Raw genomic sequence first — 27,947 nt, 5'->3', positions numbered from 1 at the left:
TGGTATCAAAACTTATAAAAACTTTTGATTTTCAAATTGTACAAGGTGCCAGTGGGGTCTTTAGGCAATAAATCTGGTAGTAACAGAAAGATAAACATCAGTTGTAAAACGTTAGCACCTCTTGATATCCAAACATGGTAACCAGTTTATATCCTATGAAAAAATCATGATGAGTATTATCCATTTAAAGTTATCATTGTCATAATAAGGGTAAGGAACTTCGGATATAAGAAATATTGTATTGGCTCTGTTATTATTCTGATTTAGACAAGTTTTAAGTACATGTGGCCATGGGGAGACATAATTACACAAGATTCTCAGACTTGTGTGAAAACATGTGGCTGTTAAGTAAGATTAAAAGATTTTCAAAAAATTTAATGCACAGAAATCTATAATGAGAGCACAGAGTTAAGTGGAGTTAAGTGGGAATGATCACATCCTGAATTGTAATTCAACTTGTAACTCCATGTACCAGGTGTAGAGGATATTAAGAGGGGACAACTGCAACTTTATATCATTATTTTCAGAATAGTTAAAAAAATGTTTTACAATTAGTCTGTTTATATGTTTTTATTATAAATGTGTAGCTATATTACAAAATATTTTATTTAGTATGGTCATGTGTTGGAATGTCAGGGTGTACTTAGCTTCTCTGGCTGAAACGTTGATTATATAATTAGCTGATTTGATTATGCAATATTTATAGGATGTAGGGTCACTACTTGTGGTCACTGTGATCTAGCAGTGTGATAAATATTACATCATATGTATTTTATAAGAATTCATGTACCACATATTTTATGCATATGATATATAAGACTATATCTAGCCTGGCTCGTGTTCCCGCATTAATGCTTAATGTGACTCTGCAATGATGCTTTACATATATTGTAATAATTACAATACATAGATACAGGCTAATAAATGGGGACAGGTTTGTGAATGTGAGTGGGCAAAAGGGAAATGGGATTGACTGATATTGAGTGTGTGTACCCTAATGAGTTTAATAGTAGGGGAGGCTGTAAGTGAGTGAAATAAGGGGCTTGATTGATGTTGAATACCGTAATGAGTTAAATAAAAGGACTTAAGACTACTGGTAGAATAGATGGCAAAAAGCAGGATTTCAGTTATATTGATGTTATGGTTTTGAACATATAAGTATCTCTAGGAATTCGTCCAAAGTTTGGTTTATGAATAGTATGCCAAACATTATGTCCTACAGGAATCCCACAATTAGATGGTTAATATGAATATACAGCCAGCCAATGCCTCTTTTGAGAATCCCTTCTAAGTTACCAGTAGATGGACATGTCCCCTGGGAGTCTGATACTAGTATTTATACAGAACCAGGCTGCTTATCCTTGGAATTTTAAGTAGTCCCCTCCCACACCATGGATAGTCAGCTACTGAGGAAATTCCCCTCTTAGTCAGTTATACAACCGTTTAGAAGTATCCTCAAAAACAGTGGCTATCTATAGCTATCCAAATACACATTCTCAGAGCTTGGAAACTTGCATATCGCCATCCCTACCTGAATTACTTAAAACAATCGGCCTATTTGACATGTCACCCCTAAAAGTCCTCCTTCAAACAGAGTTATAGAACCAGCATCAGTACCACATTTCCTGTTGTACCTTTGGAGACTCATTATGTTAGGCATCACAATTAGCACACATATGATGGATGTTATTTATATAATCTGTCCCCTAGACGGTATATAAATAACTAATGATCATGTATTGGTATTTGTCTGCTAACCTTATGGGACCTCATATTCTGAAGTAATGCATATAGGGTGTAACTATATTTACGTGACTCTTAAAATCACAACAGATACATAAATAGGGGGTATATGGGAAAGTGTTACGTATATTATTCATATGTATCTAGCTCCTTTATCTGGTGACTGTTGTATTTACACCTGTATATGTGTTTATCATAAGTATTTACACCTACCAGGTATATATGTGTTTATCATAAGTATTTACACCTACCAGGTATAGATGTGTTTATCATAAGTATTTACACCTACCAGGTATATATGTGTTTATCAAAAGTATTTATACCTACCAGGTATATATGTGATTATCATAAGTATTCACACCTACCAGGTATATATATATGTGTTTATCATAAGTTTTATGTTGCACCATGTGTAACTTGTGCATCATGTGTACGTCATATATATGTGTGTAAAGGAATAGAAAGGTCACACCTGTGGTTTTAATGTGTAACTAGTAAGCACATTTAGATGTGTACAATACATATATCTATTGTGTATCTGTGCAGTTATGTGTTCCCAACATTGCTGACAATGTAAGTGTAACACACACTTGTGTAATACCACCGGTCATTGGTACTACCTTGTGTTTGTATGACTTGTATATATAGCAGTGTCGGTAGGTTGTGATAACACACCATAATATCATGTGTTCTATATATATTTATTGTGTGAGTAAGGTATGTCCACCATATCATCATGAGTATTTTTGTATTTTCTATATAAATGGTTGTAGTGCGGGTAAGGCTGGGTATGACCACCATCGTGGGTACTATTTTGTAATGTGTGTCTGTCTTTTACAAGCCTAACTCCACTACCAACACCCTGACCCTCGTAGAGGTTAGTGACTCTTGTTTTCATGCATGGTTGTTGTCCATCCTTGTTTTGTTGATGTGTGTAGCTAGAGTAAGTATCACAGTCAGTTTTACTCAAAAACGAAATTGAAATCTTTTAATTTGGTTGTGTATTGTAGTACAATCCTAGCCAATTCTAATACATTGTATATATATATATATCTTTATGATTTACAGTCATCAGACTTTATGTCAGTATAGACCTGGTGGACAAAATAATGTGATGACTTATTGATTATTGTGCTCTACACACACTTTAATTCGATCCACAGGGATGATATTTTACTGTGTTAACATCTTAAAATTATGCAAATGATATCAGTGTTGCATTTAAGCTTACAATATGCAAAGTATAAAAAAGAGAGGCATCTCTATGATGACAATTTAGGTTATGAGGGCATATTTCTAATGTCAAGGACATAACGGAATGTGTAAAATGTCAAAGTCATAAGACAACAATGTGTATAATGTCAAGGTCATAAGACAACAATGTGTATAATGTCAAGGTCATAGGACAATGTGTATAATGTCTAGATCATGTCTGATGTCAAGGTCACTAGATTATGTATTTTCTGTTGAGGTCAAATGTTGACATATAATTTTAGTAGATATAAAATCAGACAGGTTTGGGTATGTCAAGATTATGTAAAGTTTGGATAAAGGTCACAAGTATATCTGTATAATACATCTATGTAGTAAGGTCCTTACTTATAATGTGTCAACATACGATCGTAAGGTTAGTGCCAATCCAGGTTCTCTATTGAGGAGTGTATTATTAAATGATAAGATGTTTCAGAGCTGTCTCTGCCTTGTGTTTGTGTAGAATTATGCGATATTGCTCACAAATAGTGTAATTAGACATATATAGCTAGTGACTTTATATTAAACAAGAAAGACATCATTTTCTGAACATTGTTTTTTAGTGTTTATGAGTAAACCTTTTTAGAAGAGGCCCAAGGCTAGACAAGTATTGATATATTAACATGTTGACAATGGTGTGTTAGTGATTTAAGGCGTTCAAGTAAGGCCACTGATCAGACTCCTGTCTGGTGTTAGTCCAACTCAATAATCTCATAGCTAATACTGTGGATGGCAGGAAAATCATAAAATACCAATTTCTGTTTAATACACATCATGGCGTCAGTATATGCTCCTTTTGGACCCTGTGCTTATTGATTATGTAGGGCTGTAGAAACATTGCCTGTATGTATATTATATATACAGCAAGGAACAAATTCTCTAGATGTATTTGTAAAAATTGACAGTGTTTATCTATACTTGTGAGTGTACTTGTTTCTATCTAAGTTCAGAATTTTGATGACCTCTGTTATAATAGTTTGTCATTCATGTTTTGTTTGTTATCAAGGAAAGGTGAGGTAACTAATTGATGTGATGAAACATTGGATGTTTATTTGAGGCAGTGATTGGTTAGGTAACTAATTGATGTGATGAAACATTGGATGTTTATTTGAGGCAGTGATTGGTTAGGTAACTAATTGATGTGATGAAACATTGGATGTTTATTTGAGGCAGTGATTGGTTAGGTAACTAATTGATGTGATGAAACATTGGATGTTTACTCGAGGCAGTGATTGGTTAGGTAACTAATTGATGTGATGAAACATTGGATGTTTACTTGAGACAGTGATTGGTTAGGTAACTAATTGATGTGATGAAACATTGGATGTTTACTTGAGACAGTGATTGGTTAGGTAACTAATTGATGTGATGAAACATTGGATGTTTACTTGAGACAGTGATTGGTTCGGTAACTGATCAATGCAGGGGAGTTTTTACATGATGAACTTGTGGTATATTTTAAATTTGGTTCAGAGCATGTATTTGTTACCTTCCTTTCAATAGGTTAGTCAACACCTTATGTATACTGTATCCTCCAGCACATCCACTATTTACTAAACTGTCACATATTACATGGGCTGAGCAGAGCATGAATTGACAAATACATGTACATATTATGCAAATGTTGCAACATTTCTGATATAGTTGTCCTCGGTGGCTATGAAATTGATAAAATGTATATATGTCACCATGCCGTAGAAAATCAGTTGTACGTGTATCAGTAAATAAACCCTGGATTCTTGAAGTAAAATTCTGATGAAGGTGTATTTATTTTGTCATCATTTGTAAATTTTTTTGTCCAGAGACATTTTATTATGGCCCTTTTACTTTTTTGGGCATTTAACTCTTGTTTTGAAGATTTCTGTAAGTTTTAGACTGATCAATAAGATAATTAGTATGCTTTATATGGTCATAAGTTAGATTTGATTTAGTCAGGACCATTTTGCCAGTTACATATCAAAAAGTTTTTAAATTGCCCTTCTTTTTTCTGACATTTTAATCTTATCCAGATCTCTTCCTGTCTCTCTCCCTATTTTCAACTGATCCCTTGGATAATTTTGGCAGACTTTGTTCCAATAACTCATTCTTTTGCTTCCTTCAGTGGTATTGTCATTTGATAATTATTCTTACACTTCATATTTTTACAACATTTTGATACAAGAATGTTGTCAGATAAAATGCTAGTATACACAGTTCCACTGTGCTGTACTATGATCAAGTCTTGGTATGTAGAGCTAGCAGTTTAGTTTTGAAAAAGAGATGACTGTTTAATTAACGATGATCTGTTTCTATTGATTTTACCTGTTGACAAGCCAAGTAGATGTATCCAGTCGGGAACGGAGGTCAGTGGGCTCTCCTCGTACCCTGTAACCATGGTAACGCATACCAACCCTGTTAATGCACCAATGAGATTTAGCTATTTGGAACTGCCTTTATTTTCGATTTGTACATTATTTAATTTAATTTTGATTATTTAGTTAAGTAGTTATCCCTGTTCCACTGGTAGATATAGGACAATCATTGTTATGTTGTTGACATTATAAACAGAGCTTGGTCACTTGGTACACACAAAGTTTGGCTGCCTCAGGTTCAAATCATGGCACATGGGCTGTTGTATTTTCCTCACTTCTTTTATGTATGGCCTTTAGTTCTATAATGTTCATATGTTCTGGATTGGAATACCAGGAAATCTGTTTATTGCATCCCCAATTATAACACATACCTAGACCATGCTACATATCTAAAAGAATTACAGCAGAAATTTGGAATTGTTCAAAGAAGACCTTTTAGTCTTGAACTAGAAGTCGTCTGTAGGTCTGTAATTAATTTTCCCCAACAATGGCCTTAAATTTCTCATATAAATCAGTTTTTTGGTTTGTTCGTTTTGTAGATATATGATAGATAGTGACTTATGAAATACCTCAATTTCATCATTATGTGAATTGTTGTTATACATGATACTCACAATGTTTCCTTTCCTGATTATTATAGCTGTAATGATCTGACAAGTCAGCCACATATTGGTATCTTTATGGTTTTGGAATCATAACGACATGTTCACAGCAGTACAGCTATTCTATGTTGCAGTTCATGTACCTATCTCAATGTAAAACCACACAGCAATAGGTGAATTGTACCGATCTATCTATTGATGAGAACAGCATGTATCGGACTTTTCAGTTATGCAGTTTCAGTTGTTGTGCCTAGCTTTCTTCTGGACGTTTTACATTCATTTTATTTCATAATTTGATTTAGGCACAGAAAGCACAGGAAATGCTGATTGAGTTTTATACCTACTGTTTGCAGACTGGTGTTAGGTAGAGGACTTATTGACTTGCCTGTCTATTGATCTATCCTGAGAGTACAACAGCACACTCCAGAAAACACAGTACAATAGTACCAGCCCTTTGTTATACTTTAAATCTTCTTTTCTGATTAGCTGAAGCAGTTTTAGAACAGACTACTGACTTATCCTAGTGTCTCTTGGATATACACATTAAAACAAACCCATTAACTGTTACTAGACTTTGCAATTATCTTTTTAAAAACTTTACTGCTGATCAAGTTATCCAGTACATTGTGTAAATCTAGTGATGTAAAATTTAATATTTTCTGGATCACTTAGAAATTAGTAGACTTTAAATTATTTAAGTTCACACAAATTTTCCATTCTTGATAAAATTTTTTGTAAAATTCTATCAACTTTCAGTTATTATACATACTCTTACTTTGAAAATGAAAAGCAACAGTGCATTTACGGCCATGGTGCAGTGATTGTAAATAAAAAACAAAAACGTATGTGAGATTTTTAGCTGACTACATCAAAACAAAAGAGGAGATAACTTATCAGATGTAAAGTTTCTGTGACTATATATCACCATTAAGTTTCTGTTTGTCAACCCAATGTTGTGTAGAAAACTATGCATGATACTGGCACAATGCACACATTGTGCTGTTGACTATATGTTTCAGAATTGTGTGTGCAGTTGACTGTAATCTTTTTCAGAATTCCATTAACTTTTCACATGTGATCTGTTCTAAATTTGTTTTATATCAGTGTTGTATATCTAGACGATATGAAAGGTTCTGTTGATTAAATGTCAGTGATGACTGAATATCCGAGCAGTAATTCTGTCCAACAAATGAAATACAATGCGATATTACATTGATGCGGACCAAGAATATGTGCATCAAAAAAGTATGAAAATCAATAGAATGATCTTTGATGTGTTGCTGTAATGATATTTCACTTTGACAACGAAACAGCACCATTTTCTGTTTGCTGTTCAATGCCGTTTCACCATTTTCTAACATTGTCTTATAGTCATGCAAATTTGAATAAAACAGTGTATGCATGCAACAAAGATATAGGAAGGCAACACACTTTATAAATCTTGAGCTCATTAGCATCTGGTTAGAAAAATTAGTGAATTTCCTATCAGTTTAAAAAGAAAACGACATTTAATTAGCCATTTCTTAAAAAAAATGTATATATATCATCAATTATAGAAATTTTGATGGAGGATTCCATTATTTTATCAAATTGGTAATTTCTGATATTGGTTCACTGGTAAAAGTACATATTAATTTGATGATGATGATATTGCAGGTAGTAAGTACTGTGCTTTTCTGGACCAGTAAACTACAATAGTTTCCTTTGAAGATGAATGTAACAATTCTATATAGTTATAAGCAGTGTTAACACAGCCACATGTGACTAAGAAGAAGTAGCAACTGATTTTAATGATTTTAAAAACTTCCTGAAAATGAATTGTGTTACAACTGTTGGTAAATGTACTATGTGTTTTAATGTGCCTCAGTGATGTAATCGGAAACACTTTTTGATGTTACAATAATAAGAATGACAGTATTCACTGTTACGTTTGTCTGTTTTTACATGGTATCTAATAATTTAGCATGCCTGTCTCTGGCAATATTACAAAGTTCCAAACACATATTCAAACTACTGAACCTGTACAATGTGAACTGTGACCTATGTTAACTTTGACCTATTGTTTGTGTTTGTGCGGACCAGGATGATGTCATTGCTCGAGTAAGACTTTTGTTTGTATCAGTAGATACAGCATGGTGGCTTGCATGCATAATTAGTCTTGTATTCAGCTTTATTTACATATTGGAAGTTTATATCAAATTTTGTATTCAATCATTATAGAGGATTTCTAAGTCTCTTCTTTAGGTCACCCGAGGGGAGGTCTCGGATGATCTATACATTACCTTTTGTTTGTCATTATCCATAAACAATTGACATTTTTTGGCTTGAAAATCCTTTAACTAATTGTAAAGAAATTTTGCAGAAACCTTCACCATTTTTGTGAATTATATGATTCCCACCCCCAGGGCATTTAGGATGGGACCAGAAGGGCTCAAATTAACATAAATTTTGAAATCTTCTTTTCATTATCGAGATACAATAGATTCAAATATTTTTCATTGATGGAAGGGTGCTTTACTGAAAATGTCACTTTCATGACCCCAGGGTCTTGCAGTAAGATATAGATAGGAAAATTATGTTTTTGAGCATGATTTTTTGTTTAATTTCTGTTGGGAAAAAATTAAAACTTAGTTAGAACTACAAACGTATTAAAATCCGGTGGCAGATAATTTTTTGCAAATACAAAATATGGTCCAAGTTATTTTACTTCAACAAAATTATTTTTAATATTACAACAACAAAAATGACAGTTTATAGAACTGAAGTGGCTGTTCTCAGACTTGAGCCTCCTGTTTTTTTGTTTCAGCAGTTTCAATAAAAACATATTAATATATTCTGCCATTTGGGTGCAATGAATATGATACTCAACAAGAAACCTTTGTATTTTATCAAAATTTTCAAAGTGAAAAAAAAAGTTTATATGTAAAAAAAAAAAACGTGTGAATTATTAGCATAATGGCAATGAACAAGAAGACATCTCCTATTTGATAATATCTGTTGTTGTTTGTAAGGCATTGTTTATAAAACTTATAAAAGTTAGATATAAAATATATTGTATGTAGAGGTAAAAAAATCAAATTTATTTATAAACTGTATTGTCTGCAGCAGTGGAGTTGTAGAATACCCACTTATTCAACATTAACTTTATTTACATCTCAAGAGAAAAATAAATCATCTCGTTGAATAATAAGATGGTATCATTTTTTCCCAAATTGATAACTTATAGTGTTTCAGTCTTTATGATAAAGAAATATCACCAGAAAGAATGTGTCACTTATGGAGATTACTGTATGGATTGGTAGCATATTTAAAAAATTAAATTTTGTGAAAATTCATGAAATAGGCTTGAAATAATCTAATGTGTTGTTTATATATCACAGTAAGTAACTTTTGAGAATGTGAGAAACATTTTGTAAGAAAATTTATTCAAATACACTGAACAGGTAAAAGATGATTTGTTTCTTCTTTTTGTATTTGAATGAAATTTTAAAACTTCTCCAATGAAATGAAGCAGCCACAAAAATGTACATTAATAATTTGAATGGTTAATATTAGTATGTAAACCTAGTGAATGAGTCTGATATCTTGTAAGTGGTTTGCCTGCTTCCTGTATTGACCCATTGTATATAGGCTTGCCTATTTATCTTTGTAGAATTTTCTGGGTTTGGACAAGTTTTTAGTGATTCTGTAATAATGCTTACCTGTGATTTGTTTTGATGTGTCGCAATGTGTACTTTGGTGGTAGTTGAATTATGATGTATTGCACTCTTTTGGGAAGTTTCACTGATAAGAAAAGTATTACTGTCACATTTTATCAATTGTGCACCATACAAACTAATAAATGTTGTCAGTGAATTTCATATGTAATAAATGATCAAAATCAGAATTGGAAGGATGAAATTTACAGTAATATAGGTATTTGTTATTATGAACTTAGATATGGATCAGTGTTTTGTTGAAGTGTATATAACTGTTTTTTTCCTTTCTCAGGCTGAAGCGGACTTACGGGTGGCCCAAGCGGAGTTTGACCGACAGGCAGAAATCACAAAGCTGTTGTTAGAGGGTGTCAGCAGCGCTCATGTATGTGATTTACAGTGTAATGTACTTAACCTGTCCTAATATGTGGTTATATATTAACATGTTAAACAGACAACAATCCAATGCCTGGTAATAAGCCACCCGAGCTATTGCTCACATTTGACTTTCAATTTTAATAAGAAGTGAAATGTTGACATCTTCATTTTTGTAGTCTTTAAGTTTGATACACCATTGATCGCTCTTACTAGCTTCTAATGTACACTAGTATATCAGTTTTCTGTCCACATATTTCTGTAATATATATACTGTGTCATGTCTTCTGTTTACATACCTGCAGGCCCATCACTTGCGGTGTCTGAATGACTTCATTGAGGCCCAGACAACCTACTACGCCCAGTGTTTGCTGTACATGCAAGATCTGCAGAGACAGCTGGGAAGGTAGGTCAAGGTTACCCCAAGGTGGAGAAAGTACACGGTTTCCTTTGAGGTTTACAAATATAATACACATAATAATATGACTGCATGAGTTGAAATACTTGTTCTTTTCATGTCTGGAGTTGAATTTTAAAGATTTTCATTGACCTAATGAGCAAATAAACATAACTGGCAACAAATGATTAAGCATTGCTAATTAATTGAGTGAAGTGTATGCATGCTTTACGCTGCCAACATATATGTGATATACATCATTTTCCTTCATTTAAATGCCTTGCTATATCTGCAAACATTGTAACTGTACTATTGATATGAAATATCTTAATAAATGCACATGTATGTAATAAGTTTGCACCTGTCTAACACCCTCCTGCCCCGCCTTGTATTGTACAGTTTACATGTTAAGGGTGTTATCTAATAAAAGTAGTGACAAGAACATCAAAGTAATAAATCAATTTACCTGGTTTACTGAGTTAGAGAAGTTCTCTTTATAATTATATTTCTTTGGTAAAAGAAAACAAACGGAATCTTGTGATAGTGTTATTAAGGAGGCTCAACCCTTAAACAATTAACAACTAGATTTTCTTTAAACTTTAACATGAGTATGCTATCATGTGAATATGATTTTCTGAAAATCTAAGCATTCCAAACACTTGTTCAATTTTTTATGAAAAATGCAAAAAAACTGATTATTCTCCAGATTTAAAGGAGAAGCGTGCAAAGTCAAAGTGGATAAAAATTTCCAAACTACCTGTCATGGTCAGCAATATGTTGCTTCACCATGATTAGTATTGTTATTATTCAGAGTTAAATTCATCCAGATGATGTTATAAAGATGTTACTTTATTGTTATCTTTTAGTAGTCACACCTTCCTTTCTAAATGAAGTTCCTTAATATGATGTTAAAATGTTTAGTATATTCTTCATTGCATTTAATTTCATTTCTAACCAAATTTCTTCGTATAATATTCAGTGGTATAACATTGTAGTATATCCTTTAATCTGTGTTCATATTAACTATATGTCCATTACACTGACTATATTTCCATTCCTCGCTGACTAGTAGTTCCGAGGGGGAATCAAGGTAAGTGATATCATATAGTTACAGTAGTCACAGACAACATTATCAGCTGTTTTGCTATTTCAGGTTTTTGAAAAAAATGTTTGCTTTTTGCATTTTCAAGAACTTTCTATTGCATGCATCTAGGTGTGGACTGGGCTGTTTCATTTTATGTGAGCGGGAAGCATAGCCATGGTACAAACTAAATACATTTGTGTATAGATATAGGACAAATATATGGAGACATTATAACATTTGACTTTTAAATAAAAATGGGATATAACTAAGTTTCTTTTTATTATTCAGCACTTGTGTCTGACTAAATGTTACTTTTTTTTATGATAATGATGTTAAAGCAAATCTTACTTTTATATCTTTAAACTTAATGCTGTTGATATACTAGAAACAAAGATTCACATACAGTTCAATGTTAGTAGGAAGGGGAGACAACTGTTGTAGAGATCATTCAATCAGAGGTCCATTTTACATTAAAGCAAGATTCATTAGAGAAAGAGCTAACATGTTTTCTGTATTTCATCTTTCCCTGATTGAATGTGGAGTGTAAATGATACTGCTGTGCACCATTGTGGTTTTACTGTCACCAGTGAGCTCCATTAGAGACTTGTAAACACTTGCTTCATCCCTACTGATATTTTTGTGGCTCCACTTTGCTTCTATATCATTAGTATGTCACTTCATAAAATTTCAACTATTGTTATAAATATCTTTATTGTGCTCATAAAATAGCTGACAAATAAAGTAAGTCATTACTAAATGTGTCAATGGTTTAATTTTTAAAAAGATGCAGATAAACAGGTCTTTACAAATATGTATGTAGTTTGGGAAGGGAGTGAACTCCTGGTGGTTGGCGCTGCCATGGCTTTGCTTCAGTGATATATATACAACATATATACTTTACAGTAATTAGTTGTATTATGAGACTGTTAGTTATCTCTGTAGTAGTGGATGGCACTAGTGTATACCTCATGTTTACCATCTTACCCTGAATAGCTTTCACAGATGTGTCTTATTGGTTAAAATGGACAGTTTTTAAAATTATCTGGAATTTTCTCACACAATTTCCAGTCTTTAATAAAGAAACCACAAATGTTCTCTTTTTCATATTTGAAAAGAGATTGTGGAGTAGTTTGGATATGCTTCAATTCATCAAAAATCTTCCTTACATTGTGTGAAAGTCTCAAAATGCCAATAAAAATGAAACTTTTGATTAGAATAAGAATATGTGAGGACTCTACTGCCATTCCTAGATCTACTCTAATGGTTTTCTTTCAGTGCTACAAGTGTTATGTTTCCAATACTCTCCTGTCCATCAGTTTGATTTTTCTATACTTAGTTTGTTTCCTTGGTTGGTTGAATGTTTTTGCTGTCGTTTCAGTTACAATGTCGGTGGCGGAAACACTGCGCCAAATACCTTGGGTCCAGGTATTTCAAATAACTTTTCCACCGATCCCATGATACCTAGTGCACCTCCCATGATACAAGTCATAGCTGCTACTCCAAACACAGAGAAAAAACAAGCCCGTGTTCTTTATGACTACGACTCGGCTGATAGCTCAGAGCTCTCCTTGTTGGCTGATGAGGTTAGCAGCACTCATGCTTCCGTAGCAGTCCCTGTCATGACCTTTAACCCCCTACATGTCCTTAGATCTTCCAAGGTTTTTGTTTCAGTTACCATGGCAGTGTCACTTTAAATTGACAGGCTAAATAGAATACAATTTTGAATTTAAAAAGGAAGGTTTGTTTCTGATTTAATACCAAAAGGGAACGCAAGTCAAAGTTTGAGAATCAGTTATACCTGACCTTTGCCCTCATTTTCCATTTAGTCATTTTCGAATTGACCTCATCAGGACTGCTCCAAATTTTATCAAGGGAAGGGAGGGAAAACTGATAGGTCTTACTTCCAATTATAGATATCTAAAAAGGAAAGCTGAGTGGTTTTCCTTGACCATGTAGTTATCTCCCTTTAGTTGTGTCTATTCAGTCAACAATGAGTTAGAAACATTACAGGACTTCATTAATGGTCTCTTTAATTCTGTTATAATAGATGATTATTTCTCAGAACATGCTCCGCATTTTTATTTTTTGCTATTGGTTGGAGTGTTGTATCATGTGAGTGCTTTGTACACCTCTCACAAAGCTTATACTGGCAGCACACACCTGGGTTAACTGCTTCAGGCTAACTTCATACCAAATTCATATGCCAACTAATGTCAATATGTATGACTGCCATGTTTTCCAACAAAATATTTGATTGTTTTTAAGAAAGCAGTTAACTCCATTGGCTTGTGTTATGTAAAATATATTTGGCTTGATATAAAACTGTACATTGATTTTGACCAAATCTGTCATGGATTTGATAAAAAAAAATTAAGTTGAATAAGTGATAAGAAATAATTGATGGGTTTGAAGTAAACAAAGCCATAAATGGTTGGTTAAATGTATATACCTCTTTTCCTGTTAGGCTTAATAAATCTTTTTTCCTGTTACATTGAAGCAAATGAAATGAGTTGTGGTAAGCTCTCACACATTTTCCTTTCTGAGGTTGAATTTAACACCTGCAGATCTATTGACAGAGAAAACTTCCAATGCAGAAGAAAAATAAAACCTTACATTCAGCCATAGGTTTTTAGATATTTACATGTCTAATTCCCAAATTAAACACTATTTAAGAACAGATTCCATTTGAAGGATTCAGAAAGCTGGAAAATGAGGGTAAAGGTCATGCAGTGCTAATAATCAGGTCAGGGGCACTGGGGTTGTTGAGTTCATGACAGTCTAAACTTTCTGTTTCAGATAAATATTGATCTGTAATGGAGGATTATGATTTGAACCAATCTGATAACAATTAACCTTGTGTTTCCATTGGGTGGAATGATGTCCTTATTGTAGATTATTCGTCCCAAAAGATAGGTCTTGAATGTATGTCCTAGTTATTGTTCTCAAAGTCATAATGTATTTAACATAATTTCATTCATAAAGTTATGGTCTATCCCTAACATTTATACATATCCAGAAATCTGCCTTGCCGTAGCCTGCTAATGACAACCCCATCCTGATCCTTCTAATAATGCAAGATTTATCTCCCTTGTTGAATATAACTCCATGGAATGCCTGCTTAGAGAACAGAAAGTTAATACATTATATCAATGATAATCAGATTCTGGTTAAACAGTATACATTTTATTTCTTAAATTTTATTGTTGTCAATTGAACTTGTTGGTGTTTAAGATTACCAGTAATGTTGTTACTTCTTGATATTAAATGCTGCTTTGCAAATTATAAACAACTTGCAACTTGCTGTCATTGGGAATGAATGCTTGTTGTTGTTAAATGTAGTTACAGTGGGCAACTCAGGAAGTCATTACTATGTGGTTCAGCATGCTTATGTTTGGTCATTGAGAGACATTTAAAACTTGTGCTGCAGTTCCGCTGTCATTGTCAGCTAAATAACTGATTAATGCCTTGTTGATATTGTCTAACAGTTGGTAGGTATTATACTTATATAGTATATATATGTTTATGTATAGCTTGACTACTGCAGGTTTTGTTTTTTTCTTTTCTTTTTTTTTTTTCTTGTCAATATTCATTTAAGAAATAGATACTGCTATTGTTGGGAATTCTTCCTTTCAATAACTAAACGGTGATAGTATTTAGTAGAAGGTGATGTGAAAGAAAAATAATCTATTACACTGAAGTAATTTAAACTAAAACATTTACATTATAAATCCAGAATCATGAACATTTGATGATTGATTGATGAAGTTTATTGTTTTAGGGTGTTTATTAACAGTAGTACACTGACAAGTTTCAGAAGGAAAAAAAATGAAATCATCTGTTCTATTTAGTACAGTTTAAGAATTACGTTTTAATTTTTTTGTTTACTTTTTTTTTTTTTTTCAAACTGTTCACAGTTAATAACAGTGCATCGACTTCCGGGTTTGGATCCTGATTGGCTAATGGCAGAAAGAGGCCCTCAGAAGGGGAAAGTACCAAGTACATATTTGGAAGTATTAGAATGATGCTAGGTCACTGTATAGTTGGACATCAGTAATTAACAACTCTGTTTTCACTATCGATTTATATAGAATGGGTTTACCATTGTAATCAAATTCTCCACACACATGCTCTCAGAATTTTGTTGCCATCTTCACTATTTTATAATTATGATGTGACTGATATGTCTAAGTTTTTGTTGTTGAGGATGTTGGTGATTTGTGTTCATGCATGGTTGGAAAATCATGTGTTAGATTTATGATAAAACATTGATAATTTTTTTAAATTATAATCATTAAAAATGTACATTTGACATATTTGAACAAAGATGTCACACATCAATTTTTTTATGACCCAGATTTTCTCATAACACATATTGATGCGCAATATCAGCACTGTGATATACAGAGGTATGAGATAGGAATTCATTAAATTGTAATTTTCATGACCTTCAGCAGACCAAAATTAAGGTCACATCAGATAGTTTTTGCTTACAATTGGAAACTATAGCATCAAAGTTTACTTAATGTACAAGGGTATCATAGCTTACAAGCTTTCTAATGAAGGTATGGCCAAGATGTGGAAGCAAACTTCTGGAAGATCAAGATTATTGGTTTTAGTTATGGTGAAGGCTTATATTTTTATTGTCTGTTATGGTTTTATTGTAGTTTTATGCTTTAAGCTTAATTCTTTAAAATTGTTGGTTTTTAATTTCGTTAATCTGTTGAAAACAGACATCAAGTGCATGTTTAAATTTATCAAGTAAAATATTGATGATTCAAAAGGCACCTGGTTTAAGAAAGTCGGGTACCACTTAGAATATACACAGTCTTGAATGTATGATTACCATTTTTAACACATTGCTAAGGTAGTTTAATCTCCTGAATCATTGCTTACTGTGATTGAAATGTGAGAAACTTACTTGTATTTTACCAAAATGAAACTTATTTAAAAATTCAATCATTTTACATTTATAAGGATCTGTTGTTTTTATTATCATAACTATTATTTCGCAGTAAAGCAAAAATATGGTGTCCCTGTAGTGTTATTGGTCCTACTGATGTGGTTTTTAGATTGTTATTTTAAACAATTATTGATTGAATATTAAAAGTGTGTGACAGTGCTGATGTTTTGATCAGCAGTGCATTCCATGTTAGGGCCTCCAGTGTATCTTATCAATATTTTAATCAGCTGAAACGGGCTCTACTGTTACACATATTCATACTTTTTAAAGCTATACAGGGTTGTGCTCTCCTTGATATCCAAAATGATTTATTTTCTTTAATCTATTTTGGATTGGAATGAAATCAGAATAGTGTAACAAAAACAAAATTGAACATAATTTTGTGTTGAAACTGATACATGTGTGAATCATGTACACGTAAATGTTGTACATTTTGTAATTCAGATTTTTTTAGGAAATCCCTTTATTCTTAACACACATAATTATTCCTTAAAGAAAAACAAAAACTAATCAAAAACAACACAAAAAAAACAAAATAACAAGATGTAACAGCGTAACACTTAATTTGTTGAAGACACTGGCAATGTTTTAGTACATAGGTAAACTGTAGATCATAGATAAAATTAAACTATAAAAGCGTTGAGACCTGTAAGAACTAGAGTAGAATTAAATCCAGTAATTTGGGTTGGATTTTTTAAGGCAAGTTCAGAACACCAATTGCAAAATTTTGATAAAACCCAATACTCGAGAGATATAGCAGGGTCCCAAAATTTGAATGAGTCCCACAGGAAAAGCTTGAGTTCAGGACTCAAATATCTGAGTCCCAAAAGTCATTGAAATCTACTGGACCAGAAGTCAAAGTAGTTATGTATCATTATAAATAATTTATCGTGTACAGATAATTAGCAAGCTCCACTGTACTTCATTACAGTTTTCTCTGTTGTCAAAACATGATATATATTTTAGTGATTACTAATAAAGAATTTTTTTTAAAAAACCTGGAGGATGCATGCATACATCAATATTAACTAACAATGGGAAAACTGGGAACTTGATTAGTTTGACTAAAACCTAACATTGTCATCTTACTGTATAAAATATCACATTATTGTGTGGATAACTCACAGGCCCCTGTGTTTTACTGTATATAGCTTGCATATCTGTACTTTTACTATTTATAGAACTTCAGAGGTCTCCATGTTCCCTACTCATACCCTATTGATAGCAGAGCATTTGATATTTACATACTGTATGGTAAATCACGGGTACTTGTCCTTTCTGAGTGTAGAATGCAACAAGCACCTGTGCATATACAGTTCAGGTCCCTGTGTTTTACTGGATATATTCTGTGTAGTAAATCACAGGTCCCTGTGTTTTACTGGATATATTCTGTGTAGTAAATCACAGGTTCCTGTGTTTTACTGGATATATTCTGTGTAGTAAATCACAGGTTCCTGTGTTTTACTGGATATATTCTGTGTAGTAAATCACAGGTCCCTGTGTTTTACTGGATATATTCTGTGTAGTAAATCACAGGTCCCTGTGTTTTACTGGATATATTCTGTGTAGTAAATCACAGGTCCCTGTGTTTTACTGGATATATTCTGTGTAGTAAATCACAGGTCCCTGTGTTTTACTGGATATATTCTGTGTAGTAAATCACAGGTCCCTGTGATACTTACATAAGATGCAACAGGCCCCTAAGTTCCCTACAAAGGGATTTATGGACCCTGTGTTTTACTTGATTCAATTTATGTACATACCAATCAGGTAAGTAACAGGTCCCTGTGGTTTTTTTCAACAAATCTCTTTATAGGTTACAGGTCCCTGTGCTTAAGACAATTAAAGTTTTTACTGTAATTTAAACAACTGTACAACTGATTCTTGTCAAGTGAGAATTATGAAAATATCAAATGTTGAATGAATGAGTGAATTAATAATTGTACATAAGATTTTAACTTTGATTTATTTGCATTAATTGATGTCAATTTTATCACTTGAATGCATAGTCTGTGCAATAGTTTGCTACAGAAGTTGAAATACTGAGAATGTTGACTAATGCACAGTACTCTGTGAATAAAGAGAGAATGACTATGCGATGACATTGTGGTTATTTAAGTATGTCACTAGGTACTCTCAATAAATCTCTATTTTTACTTGTTTTCAAATTTTTTTCAGTTTCATTTTAGTATCCCCATTGTCATCCCATGTACTGTTCCATTTCCTCCCACGAACACATGTTGTACAGTGAATTACTGACGAATATTTAATTGCAATGAAATCTAAAGTATTGCTTGTACATACAGTGTATTTATGTGTTTGTGAAGCACTGACATTGTAATTACAATTTAGAGATTGTTTTATATAAAAAGCCAAGTAGACATGTCACTCTCAGAGTTCTCACTAGTTTCCTGGAATGCTACCCTCTATATGTATGCTGTCAACAATTACCAAATTTTGCTTTTGATTTTCATATTGTAATCTGTAATTTAGAAAAAATGGGCTTAATAACCGTCACTTTGATGATATGATAGCACACAGAATTTGAATGATAGTCTAAAAGTTATCACATCCTTCCTGTTATTGCTTAGGTCACAGGAGACAATAAAGTGTCTTGTATTGTCATAAATCCTGCTTTAACACTAAGAAGAAATGTTCACAATTCAACCCAAATGTATAGTGTTTGCAGTAGCTAAAATTGACTTTTTCAAATTCATACAAATTCTAGTCTTCGTTCTAGCTGTAGGTTTTGATGTAAGTCTATTAAGCTTATGCTAACTATTGACATATGCTATAAAGACTACATTATGCTAGACATACATAATGTCAGTGCTGTTAAGACAAACATCCATATACATTAGTTATGACGTTGATAAACATAATGTATAGCAATGTCATCACAGGACTGTGCTAGCATACAAGTAATGTCATATCTAGTAAACAAAACAGTATTATGTAGCATACAAGTTATAACTTATGTCAAACTTAGCATACATTGTACAAGTTTTAATGTCAAAGGCAAAAATCTTATATAGATACTTCATGTATATTGCAATTAGTCACACAGTGTATAATATTGGTGCTGGCCTGTCACACAGTGTTGGCCCAGTAAGGTTGTTTACTGACTGTAGGAATCTAGGTTACACGATGCAATAGTGATGAGATTTGTACCCACTCCCTTGTACATTACCCTGGCCAGCAAGTCAGCCTGGGGCTGTACCTTGAAATTCTCTGTATATAGGGTTAAAGTATAGCCAACCCTCAAATAAACTTAATGAAACATGTACATTTTCTTTCTTTTTCTTTATATATGGTTTACAAATATACATATATATGACCATTAGCACTTATTCTTTTAAATCCTACCCCTCCAGTAGGAATGAATGTTTATTGCTCAAAGTTGATCTGAAGTATTCTTGGGTGAATGGAAATCAATCCTGTACAGAGGTTAAATCTTGGTCTCCTCTGGGATGGGGCCCAAAAGGGGAAATAAAGGAAATTCTTTAGAATTCTACTTCTCCTGTAAGAATGATTGGTCCAAATTGGGTCAGAAGTATTTTAGGGTGGAGGCAGATCAGTTCTGTATGAACAGTACAACTTAACCTCCTGAGGATTAGAGAGGTAGAGCCTAACACCAGAAATGTAAGTTGTTAAAAATCCTTTCCATAGAAGAATATTGTTCAAGTTTTGTCGGATGCAATTTTTATGAACAGTGAATCTGGTTTTGACCCAGTAACAACATTATTACAAAAATTAGTCATTTTTAAATTCTTTTTGAAATGAATAGTTAACTTAGCCAGGTGAGTGATGCAGGCCCCCGGAGCCTCTTGTTTTTGTGACCTTTATCTTGGCTAATCTTATTGATGATATTTACCTTGGTCAAAGCAGTTTGTGACATTAACTTTGGTCAAGAGCTTTCTGTAACATTAACCATACGGCCATTTGTGACATTGAGATTGCATGAGTATTGTTTGTGACATGGCCCAGGTTATGTGTGACATTGACATCTGCCTGAGTATTGTTTGTGACATTAACCATGGCCCAGGTTATGTGTGACATTGACATCTGCCTGAGTATTGTTTGTGACATTAACCATGGCCCAGGTTATGTGTGACATTGACATCTGCCTGAGTATTGTTTGTGACATTAACCATGGCCCAGGTTATGTGTGACATTGACATCTGCCTGAGAATTGTTTGTGACATAAACCATGGCCCAGGTTATGTGTGACATTGACATCTGCCTGAGTATTGTTTGTGACATTAACCATGGTCCAGGTTATGTGTGACATTGACATCTGCCTGAGTATTGTTTGTGACATTAACCATGGTCCAGGTTATGTGTGACATTGACATCTGCCTGAGTATTGTTTGTGACATTAACCATGGCCCAGGTTATGTGTGACATTGACATTTGCCTGAGTATTGTTTGTGACATTAACCATGGCCCAGGTTATGTGTGACATTGACATCTGCCTGAGTATTGTTTGTGACATTAACCATGGCCCAGGTTATGTGTGACATTGACATCTGCCTGAGTATTGTTTGTGACATTAACCATGGCCCAGGTTATGTGTGACATTGACATCTGCCTGAGTATTGTTTGTGACATTAACCATGGCCCAGGTTATGTGTGACATTGACATCTGCCTGAGTATTATTTGTGACATTAACCATGGCCCAGGTTATGTGTGACATTGACATCTGCCTGAGTATTATTTGTGACATTAACCATGGCCCAGGTTATGTGTGACATTGACATCTGCCTGAGTATTGTTTGTGACATTAACCATGGCCCAGGTTATGTGTGACATTGACATCTGCCTGAGTATTATTTGTGACATTAACCATGGCCCAGGTTATGTGTGACATTGACATCTGCCTGAGTATTGTTTGTGACATTAACCATGGCCCAGGTTATGTGTGACATTGACATCTGCCTGAGTATTATTTGTGACATTAACCATGGCCCAGGTTATGTGTGACATTGACATCTGCCTGAGTATTATTTGTGACATTAACCATGGCCCAGGTTATGTGTGACATTGACATCTGCCTGAGTATTATTTGTGATATTAACCATGGCCCAGGTTATGTGTGACATTGACATCTGCCTGAGTATTGTTTGTGACATTAACCATGGCCCAGGTTATGTGTGACATTGACATCTGCCTGAGTATTATTTGTGATATTATCCTTTGACTGGGGATAGTTAATGACAATGATATTTGACTAATATCTATTTGTGTCACTGACCTTCAACTGAAGTCTTTGATCACTGACAGGGGCTGTGTTTATAACTGGTTGATGACTTTGGTCCACATCAAAAAAAAATCTGAAAATCCCCACATTGCAACATAATCATAATCCAAACTCATATTCCATATATACTCATATAAAACTAGAGCGAAACATGAACAAAAGAAAGATCTACACGGTGACTCCTGAAAAGGTACAAAGTGAATAAGACCAGGAGTTCCGAAAGACTTAGCGTATTCTGGTTGATCGACGACACCTGCCATGTAAACCTTGGTCAATCCAAGTAAGTAATGACGCCTTCTCAAATGAGAACCAACAGGCAAACTAACGAGCATCAAACACGTCCAGCATCATAACATATAAAGAAAAAGAAAATTTCTCAACGAGATCACTATGTCGGCTATGAATACCACTGACTCCTTAAGTGGCAATTGGACAAGTTTTGCAAAGAAAAGGAATTATTCTCCGCATTTTGACTAAGAATACGCGGGGATACCGACATGTATACGAACGCAGAATCAAAAGAAAGATGAAATATATGAACAAAAGATTAACACTAATTCCGTGAAAAAGTAAAAAGAGATTAAAATCAGATGTTCCAGAATGATAAGCGTCTTTACTTTATCGATGACGCTCGCCATGTATATCTAGGTCAATCCACGTTTTATGTGCTCAAAACGAGGTAGACTGATGGTATGTTGTCGCCCCCTTTCTATTTTAATAAATGTCGGCATCCATCTTTGCGCTTTTCAAATTTTAAAGAATGGATATTATTTAGGAATGCAAAAAACAAAATAGTTTTAAAAAATGAAAAATATTTTTAGGGCTAAGCTGAGAGATGACATTTTGATCAAGTGGAGATCAAAGAAACATAGACGAATCTCGTGTCTTGATTTCAGATTTCTGTGGGCATATTCGATGGAAATGCTGGATTAGTTTGTGAGTTAAAGTCAAGATATCGTCAATATATCAAAAATAAGGAAGGCAAAGTCCTTGTCCACAAACGTCAGCAAAGCATAATTTCATATTTATTTGACTCGAAATGGACGGTCTTGGTATTAACAGTATTGTACTTTCAACTTACATTTAATATTTTATGTCTATGAAATCTGAACGTTTTCATTAATTATAGTTTAGAGTTAAAGACAGAGCTAGGATTGACATTAGCTTTGTTGATGTTCTGGAGTATGTCGTCTGGTTTGGTTGTTATAAACCTGACTCTCATTTGGAAACGTGACATTCCTTACTACTGTCGACCAAGATTTTATATGACAGGTATGCTCGATGAAGCAGATGACACTTGCCCTTCTGGAACTTATGGGCTTATTTTTCTTGTTCTTTTTCATGAGTTTCTGCGTAAATCTTTCTTGTGCTTACTTTTTTCTTTATTTCATCGATTTTTAATTTGTATTTGGGTTTTTCTGCAGATCTGTATTCCCTTAAGGATTTTTGTACGGTTTCTGACTGCATCACGGAACTCGGTATTATGTTTGTCAGATGCAAAATGTGGGTTTTTTCAAACATGATTCGCCATATTCCCGGTGTATCATGGCATTGTGAAAGCATGGTGAAATAAACCGTAGTCAAAACACCATAATGGTGAAGTGAAGCGCGCGCTATTTTACCATGGGATTCACTTTACCGTACGAACCGACCGAGGCGCGAAAGCGATCGTCGACCTAGTGCACGCGCAAAAGCTGAACGAGTTTGGTAGACCGCGTGGATGTAGTCTCTTGTTTCGTTCTTGTGCCAGTAGGATTTTGTGTTGGATGGCGCTGTCCATTGCTGAAGAAGCAATACCAGTATCTTTTATCAACTAGCCTTGTATCATGTGATGGCCTAAACATTGAATATTCTAAACCAAAGTGAAGCATTCAGAATTATTCTTTGGTTAGTAGACAAGAGCCCTGGTTTTGATTCTTGAACGAGCTAAACTTTTCAAGTTTCGGAACCAATCTTATTCAAACACTGCACTGTTCGTGGTAGTGATGTTGGGAATGATTATCCAAAGCGCTGATTAAGTTTAATTCCCCCTGGGTTGATATACCGATTACTTTAGTTGACATGCCATTGTGAGTGTCCCATGATGCAGTTCGAAAAGTTTATATATGTAGGTATACGACTTTCACGTGCATCACTTACATAATTAATGTCAAGTTATTCAGCAATAATGATCTGGTGTTCGAATTGATTTTATCGTTCATTCGCTTGTAATTAGGAAACATTACAACTTAACCTTTCCCCATAAATCCATAGTATTATAAAGGTAAGTGATAATGGGTTCGCACTGACAAATTATCAGCAAAACAGCCGAGTAAATTAGAAACAGGAATGTTGTAATAGAGTGAATGGCCACATTAATGACAACCCTGAAAGTTGTAATAGAATGAAGGGCCACATTAATGAGAACCAGGAATGTTGTAATAGAGTGAATGGCCGAGTTAATGAGAACCAGGAATGTTGTAATAGAGTGAATGGCCACATTAATGAGAACCACATTAATGAGAACCAGGAATGTTGTAATAGAGTGAATGGCCGAGTTAATGAGAACCAGGAATGTTGTAATAGAGTGAATGGCCACATCCATGACAACCATAAAAACTGTAATAGAGTGAATTTCCACATTAATGAGATCCCTGAAAGTTATAATAGAGTGAATTGACACATTAATGAGAACCAGGAATGTTGTAATAGGCTGAACGGCCACATTAATGAGAACCATGAAAGCTGTAATAGAGTGAATGGCCACATCCATGACAACCATAAAAACTGTAATAGAGTGAATTTCCACATTAATGAGATCCCTGAAAGTTGTAATAGAGTGAATTGACACATTAATGAGAACCAGGAATGTTGTAATAGAGTGAATGGCCACATCCATGACAACCCTGGAAGTTGTAATAGCGTGAAGGGCCACATTAATGAGAACCAGGAATGTTGTAATAGGCTGAATGGCCACATTAATGAGAACCAGGAATGTTGTAATAGAGTGAATTGACACATTAATGAGAACCCTTAATGTTGTAATAGAGTGAATGGCCACATTAATGACAACCCTGAAAGTTGTAATAGAGTGAATGGCCACATTAATGACAACCCTGAAAGTTGTAATAGAATGAAGGGCCACATTAATGAGAACCAGGAATGTTGTAATAGAGTGAATGGCCGAGTTAATGAGAACCAGGAATGTTGTAATAGAGTGATTGCCCGAGTTAATGAGAACCAGGAATGTTGTAATAGGCTGAACGGCCACATTAATGAGAACCATGAAAGCTGTAATAGAGTGAATGGCCACATCCATGACAACCATAAAAACTGTAATAGAGTGAATTTCCACATTAATGAGAACCAGGAATGTTGTAATAGAGTGAATGGCCATATTAATGAGAACCAGGAATGTTGTAATAGAGTGAATGGCCATATTAATGAGAACCAGGAATGTTGTAATAGGCTGAATGGCCACATTAATGACAACCAGGAATGTTGTAATAGAGTGAATGGCCATATTAATGAGAACCAGGAATGTTGTAATAGAGTGAATGGCCACATTAATGAGAACCAGGAATGTTGTAATAGAGTGGATGGCCACATTAATGAGAACCAGGAATGTTGTAATAGAGTGAATGGCCATATTAATGAGAACCAGGAATGTTGTAATAGGCTGAATGGCCACATTAATGAGAACCCTGAAAGCTGTAATAGAGTGAATGGCCACATCCATTACAACCATGAAAACTGTAATAGAGTGAATGGCCACATTAATGAGAACCCTGAAAGTTGTAATAGAGTGAATGGCCACATTAATGACAACCCTGAAAGTTATAATAGAGTGAATGGCCACATTAATGACAACCCTGAAAGTTGTAATAGAGTGAATGGCCACATTAATGACAACCCTGAAAGTTATAATAGAGTGAATGGCCACATTAATGAGAACCAGGAATGTTGTAATAGGCTGAACGGCCACATTAATGACATCCCTGAAAGTTATAATAGAGTGAATGGCCACATTAATGAGAACCAGGAATGTTGTAATAGAGTGAATGGCCACATTAATGACAACCCTGAAAGTTATAATAGAGTGAATGGCCACATTAATGAGAATATGGTTTTGCAGAGTGTATAGAACATCCAGTATCATTTTGAGACAGGATCTCTTTGTAATATCTGACGGCTTTACTACTGAACAACATGCGAGTTTTGCTGCATTCTGTTTAGAACAAGTGGAGATAAATGTCTTCCCCAATGACATAAGCAAAACATGACAAGACATTCCATGATTTCGAGAACCAAAACACCTCGTGTCGTCGTGCTCTACCGACTGTATCGGCTAGCCACCTAATGTCAAACTAATAAAATGTATGTTAAAATTGTAAGGTTATTAAGTGCAATATATATAATTGGTGCTGATCTATTGAAGTGTGAAAGGTTACATAATTGAATCCGACACGCGGACTCAAATTATCATTTCAGAGTCTTGTGTTTTATTGGTTTACAAGCAAACAAGAAATCATGTCTGTCAGAAATGCAGTAAACAATATTGATTACACAGGAGAGAATTAATGGCATGCGCACGAGTACACATGGGAATATACGTCACCAATATTTGAAATTCTTACTTATTTTCGTAAAAGTCTCACCGTATTATTTTAGTCAACTTTCAATAGAAAAAAAAGATAAGCACAAGCCTTCGTCCTTCAATGAATATTACTCTTGTATAATTCAGTGGAAATTACATTATGAGATATGTTCAGTGCAATTTCACGACGACACTACCAACCGAATACTCCAGTGGTTAATTATCTATTCATAATTACTTTTATTTTTTAATGTCGATCTAGTTCCTGTTATGGAGCTTTAGAGCGTTTCTACGTACTCGTGCATGGCTGTAATGCATACCCCGCCCAGACACGCTTGGATGAGATATAATGAGCTATAATTCATCGTGCCACGCTCGTTACCTGACAACGGATGCTGACGGTGTGATGAGCAAGATTATACCTGTAATCCAGAAAAACGTGCTTGGAACTATTGTTATTAATCTGACTACTTGTCCGGTAGGGATTGTGACACTATTATGCGGGTCTGATACCTCGACAACGTAAGTAAAATGCTTTTTGAGATTTGTTTAACCGACATTCACCAAACAACAAGCACATACTGTTTATATCGTTTTCTTTTGAAGAACAATGTCATCCTATAAAATAGCCCATTGAGAGGACACCACTGACACTATAAGACAGCCCATTGAGAGGACACCACTGACACTATAAGACAGAACATTGAGAGGACACCACTGACACTATAAGACAGCCCATTGAGAGGACACCGCTGACACTATAAGATAGCTTATTGAGAGGACACCGCTGACACTATAAGACAGAACATTGAGAGGACACCACTGACACTATAAGACAGAACATTGAGAGGACACTACTGACACTATAAGACAGCCCATTGAGAGGACACTATAAGACAGAACATTGAGAGGACATCGGTGACACTATAAGACAGAACATTGAGAGGACACCGCTGACACTATAAGATAGCTTATTGAGAGGACACCGCTGACACTATAAGATAGCTAATTGAGAGGACACCGCTGACACTATAAGATAGCTAATTGAGAGGACACCGCTGACACTATAAGATAGCTTATTGAGAGGACACCGCTGACACTATAAGACAGCCCATTGAGAGGACACTATAATACAGAACATTAAGAGGACATCGGTGACACTATAAGACAGAACATTGAGAGGACACCGCTGACACTATAAGACAGAACATTGAGAGGACACCACTGACACTATAAGACAGCCCATTGAGAGGACACTATAAGACAGAACATTGAGAGGACATCGGTGACGCTATAAGACAGAACATTGAGAGGACACCACTGACACCATAAGACAGAACATTGAAAGGACACCACTGGCACTATAAGACAGAACATTGACAGGACATCGGTGACACTATAAGACAGAACATTGAGAGGACACCACTGACACCATAAGACAGAACATTGAAAGGACACCACTGGCACTATAAGACAGCCCATTGAGAGGACACTATAAGACAGAACATTGAGAGGACATCGGTGACACTATAAGACAGAACATTGAGAGGACACCGCTGACACTATAAGACAGAACATTGAGAGGACACCACTGACACTATAAGACAGCCCATTGAGAGGACACTATAAGACAGAACATTGAGAGGACATCG

General features: G+C 34.6%; 1 protein-coding gene across 2 annotated transcripts in view; it reads left to right on the top strand.

Moving 5' to 3' along the window:
- LOC132549848 (endophilin-B1-like) overlaps positions 1 to 19,744 on the top strand; it is a 46,324-nt gene extending 26,580 nt beyond the window's left edge. The window contains exons 6-10 of one of the 2 annotated variants that reach the window (XM_060213822.1): positions 2,585 to 2,620; positions 9,938 to 10,027; positions 10,323 to 10,423; positions 12,877 to 13,081; positions 15,413 to 19,744. In XM_060213822.1, coding sequence (XP_060069805.1) covers positions 2,585 to 2,620; positions 9,938 to 10,027; positions 10,323 to 10,423; positions 12,877 to 13,081; positions 15,413 to 15,520 — 540 coding nt within the window. In that variant the 3' untranslated portion in view covers positions 15,521 to 19,744. The remainder of the gene's footprint in view (positions 1 to 2,584; positions 2,621 to 9,937; positions 10,028 to 10,322; positions 10,424 to 12,876; positions 13,082 to 15,412) is intronic. The other variant, XM_060213823.1, reaches the window with a different exon arrangement.
- The last annotated feature ends 8,203 nt before the right edge of the window (positions 19,745 to 27,947 follow it).

This window comes from Ylistrum balloti, unplaced genomic scaffold, assembly GCF_031769215.1.
Source record: "Ylistrum balloti isolate Yb309-2 unplaced genomic scaffold, AGI_CSIRO_Ybal_v1 Utg370078, whole genome shotgun sequence".
NCBI lineage: Eukaryota > Metazoa > Mollusca > Bivalvia > Pectinida > Pectinidae > Ylistrum > Ylistrum balloti.
This window is presented reverse-complemented; position numbering and strand designations above follow the sequence as displayed.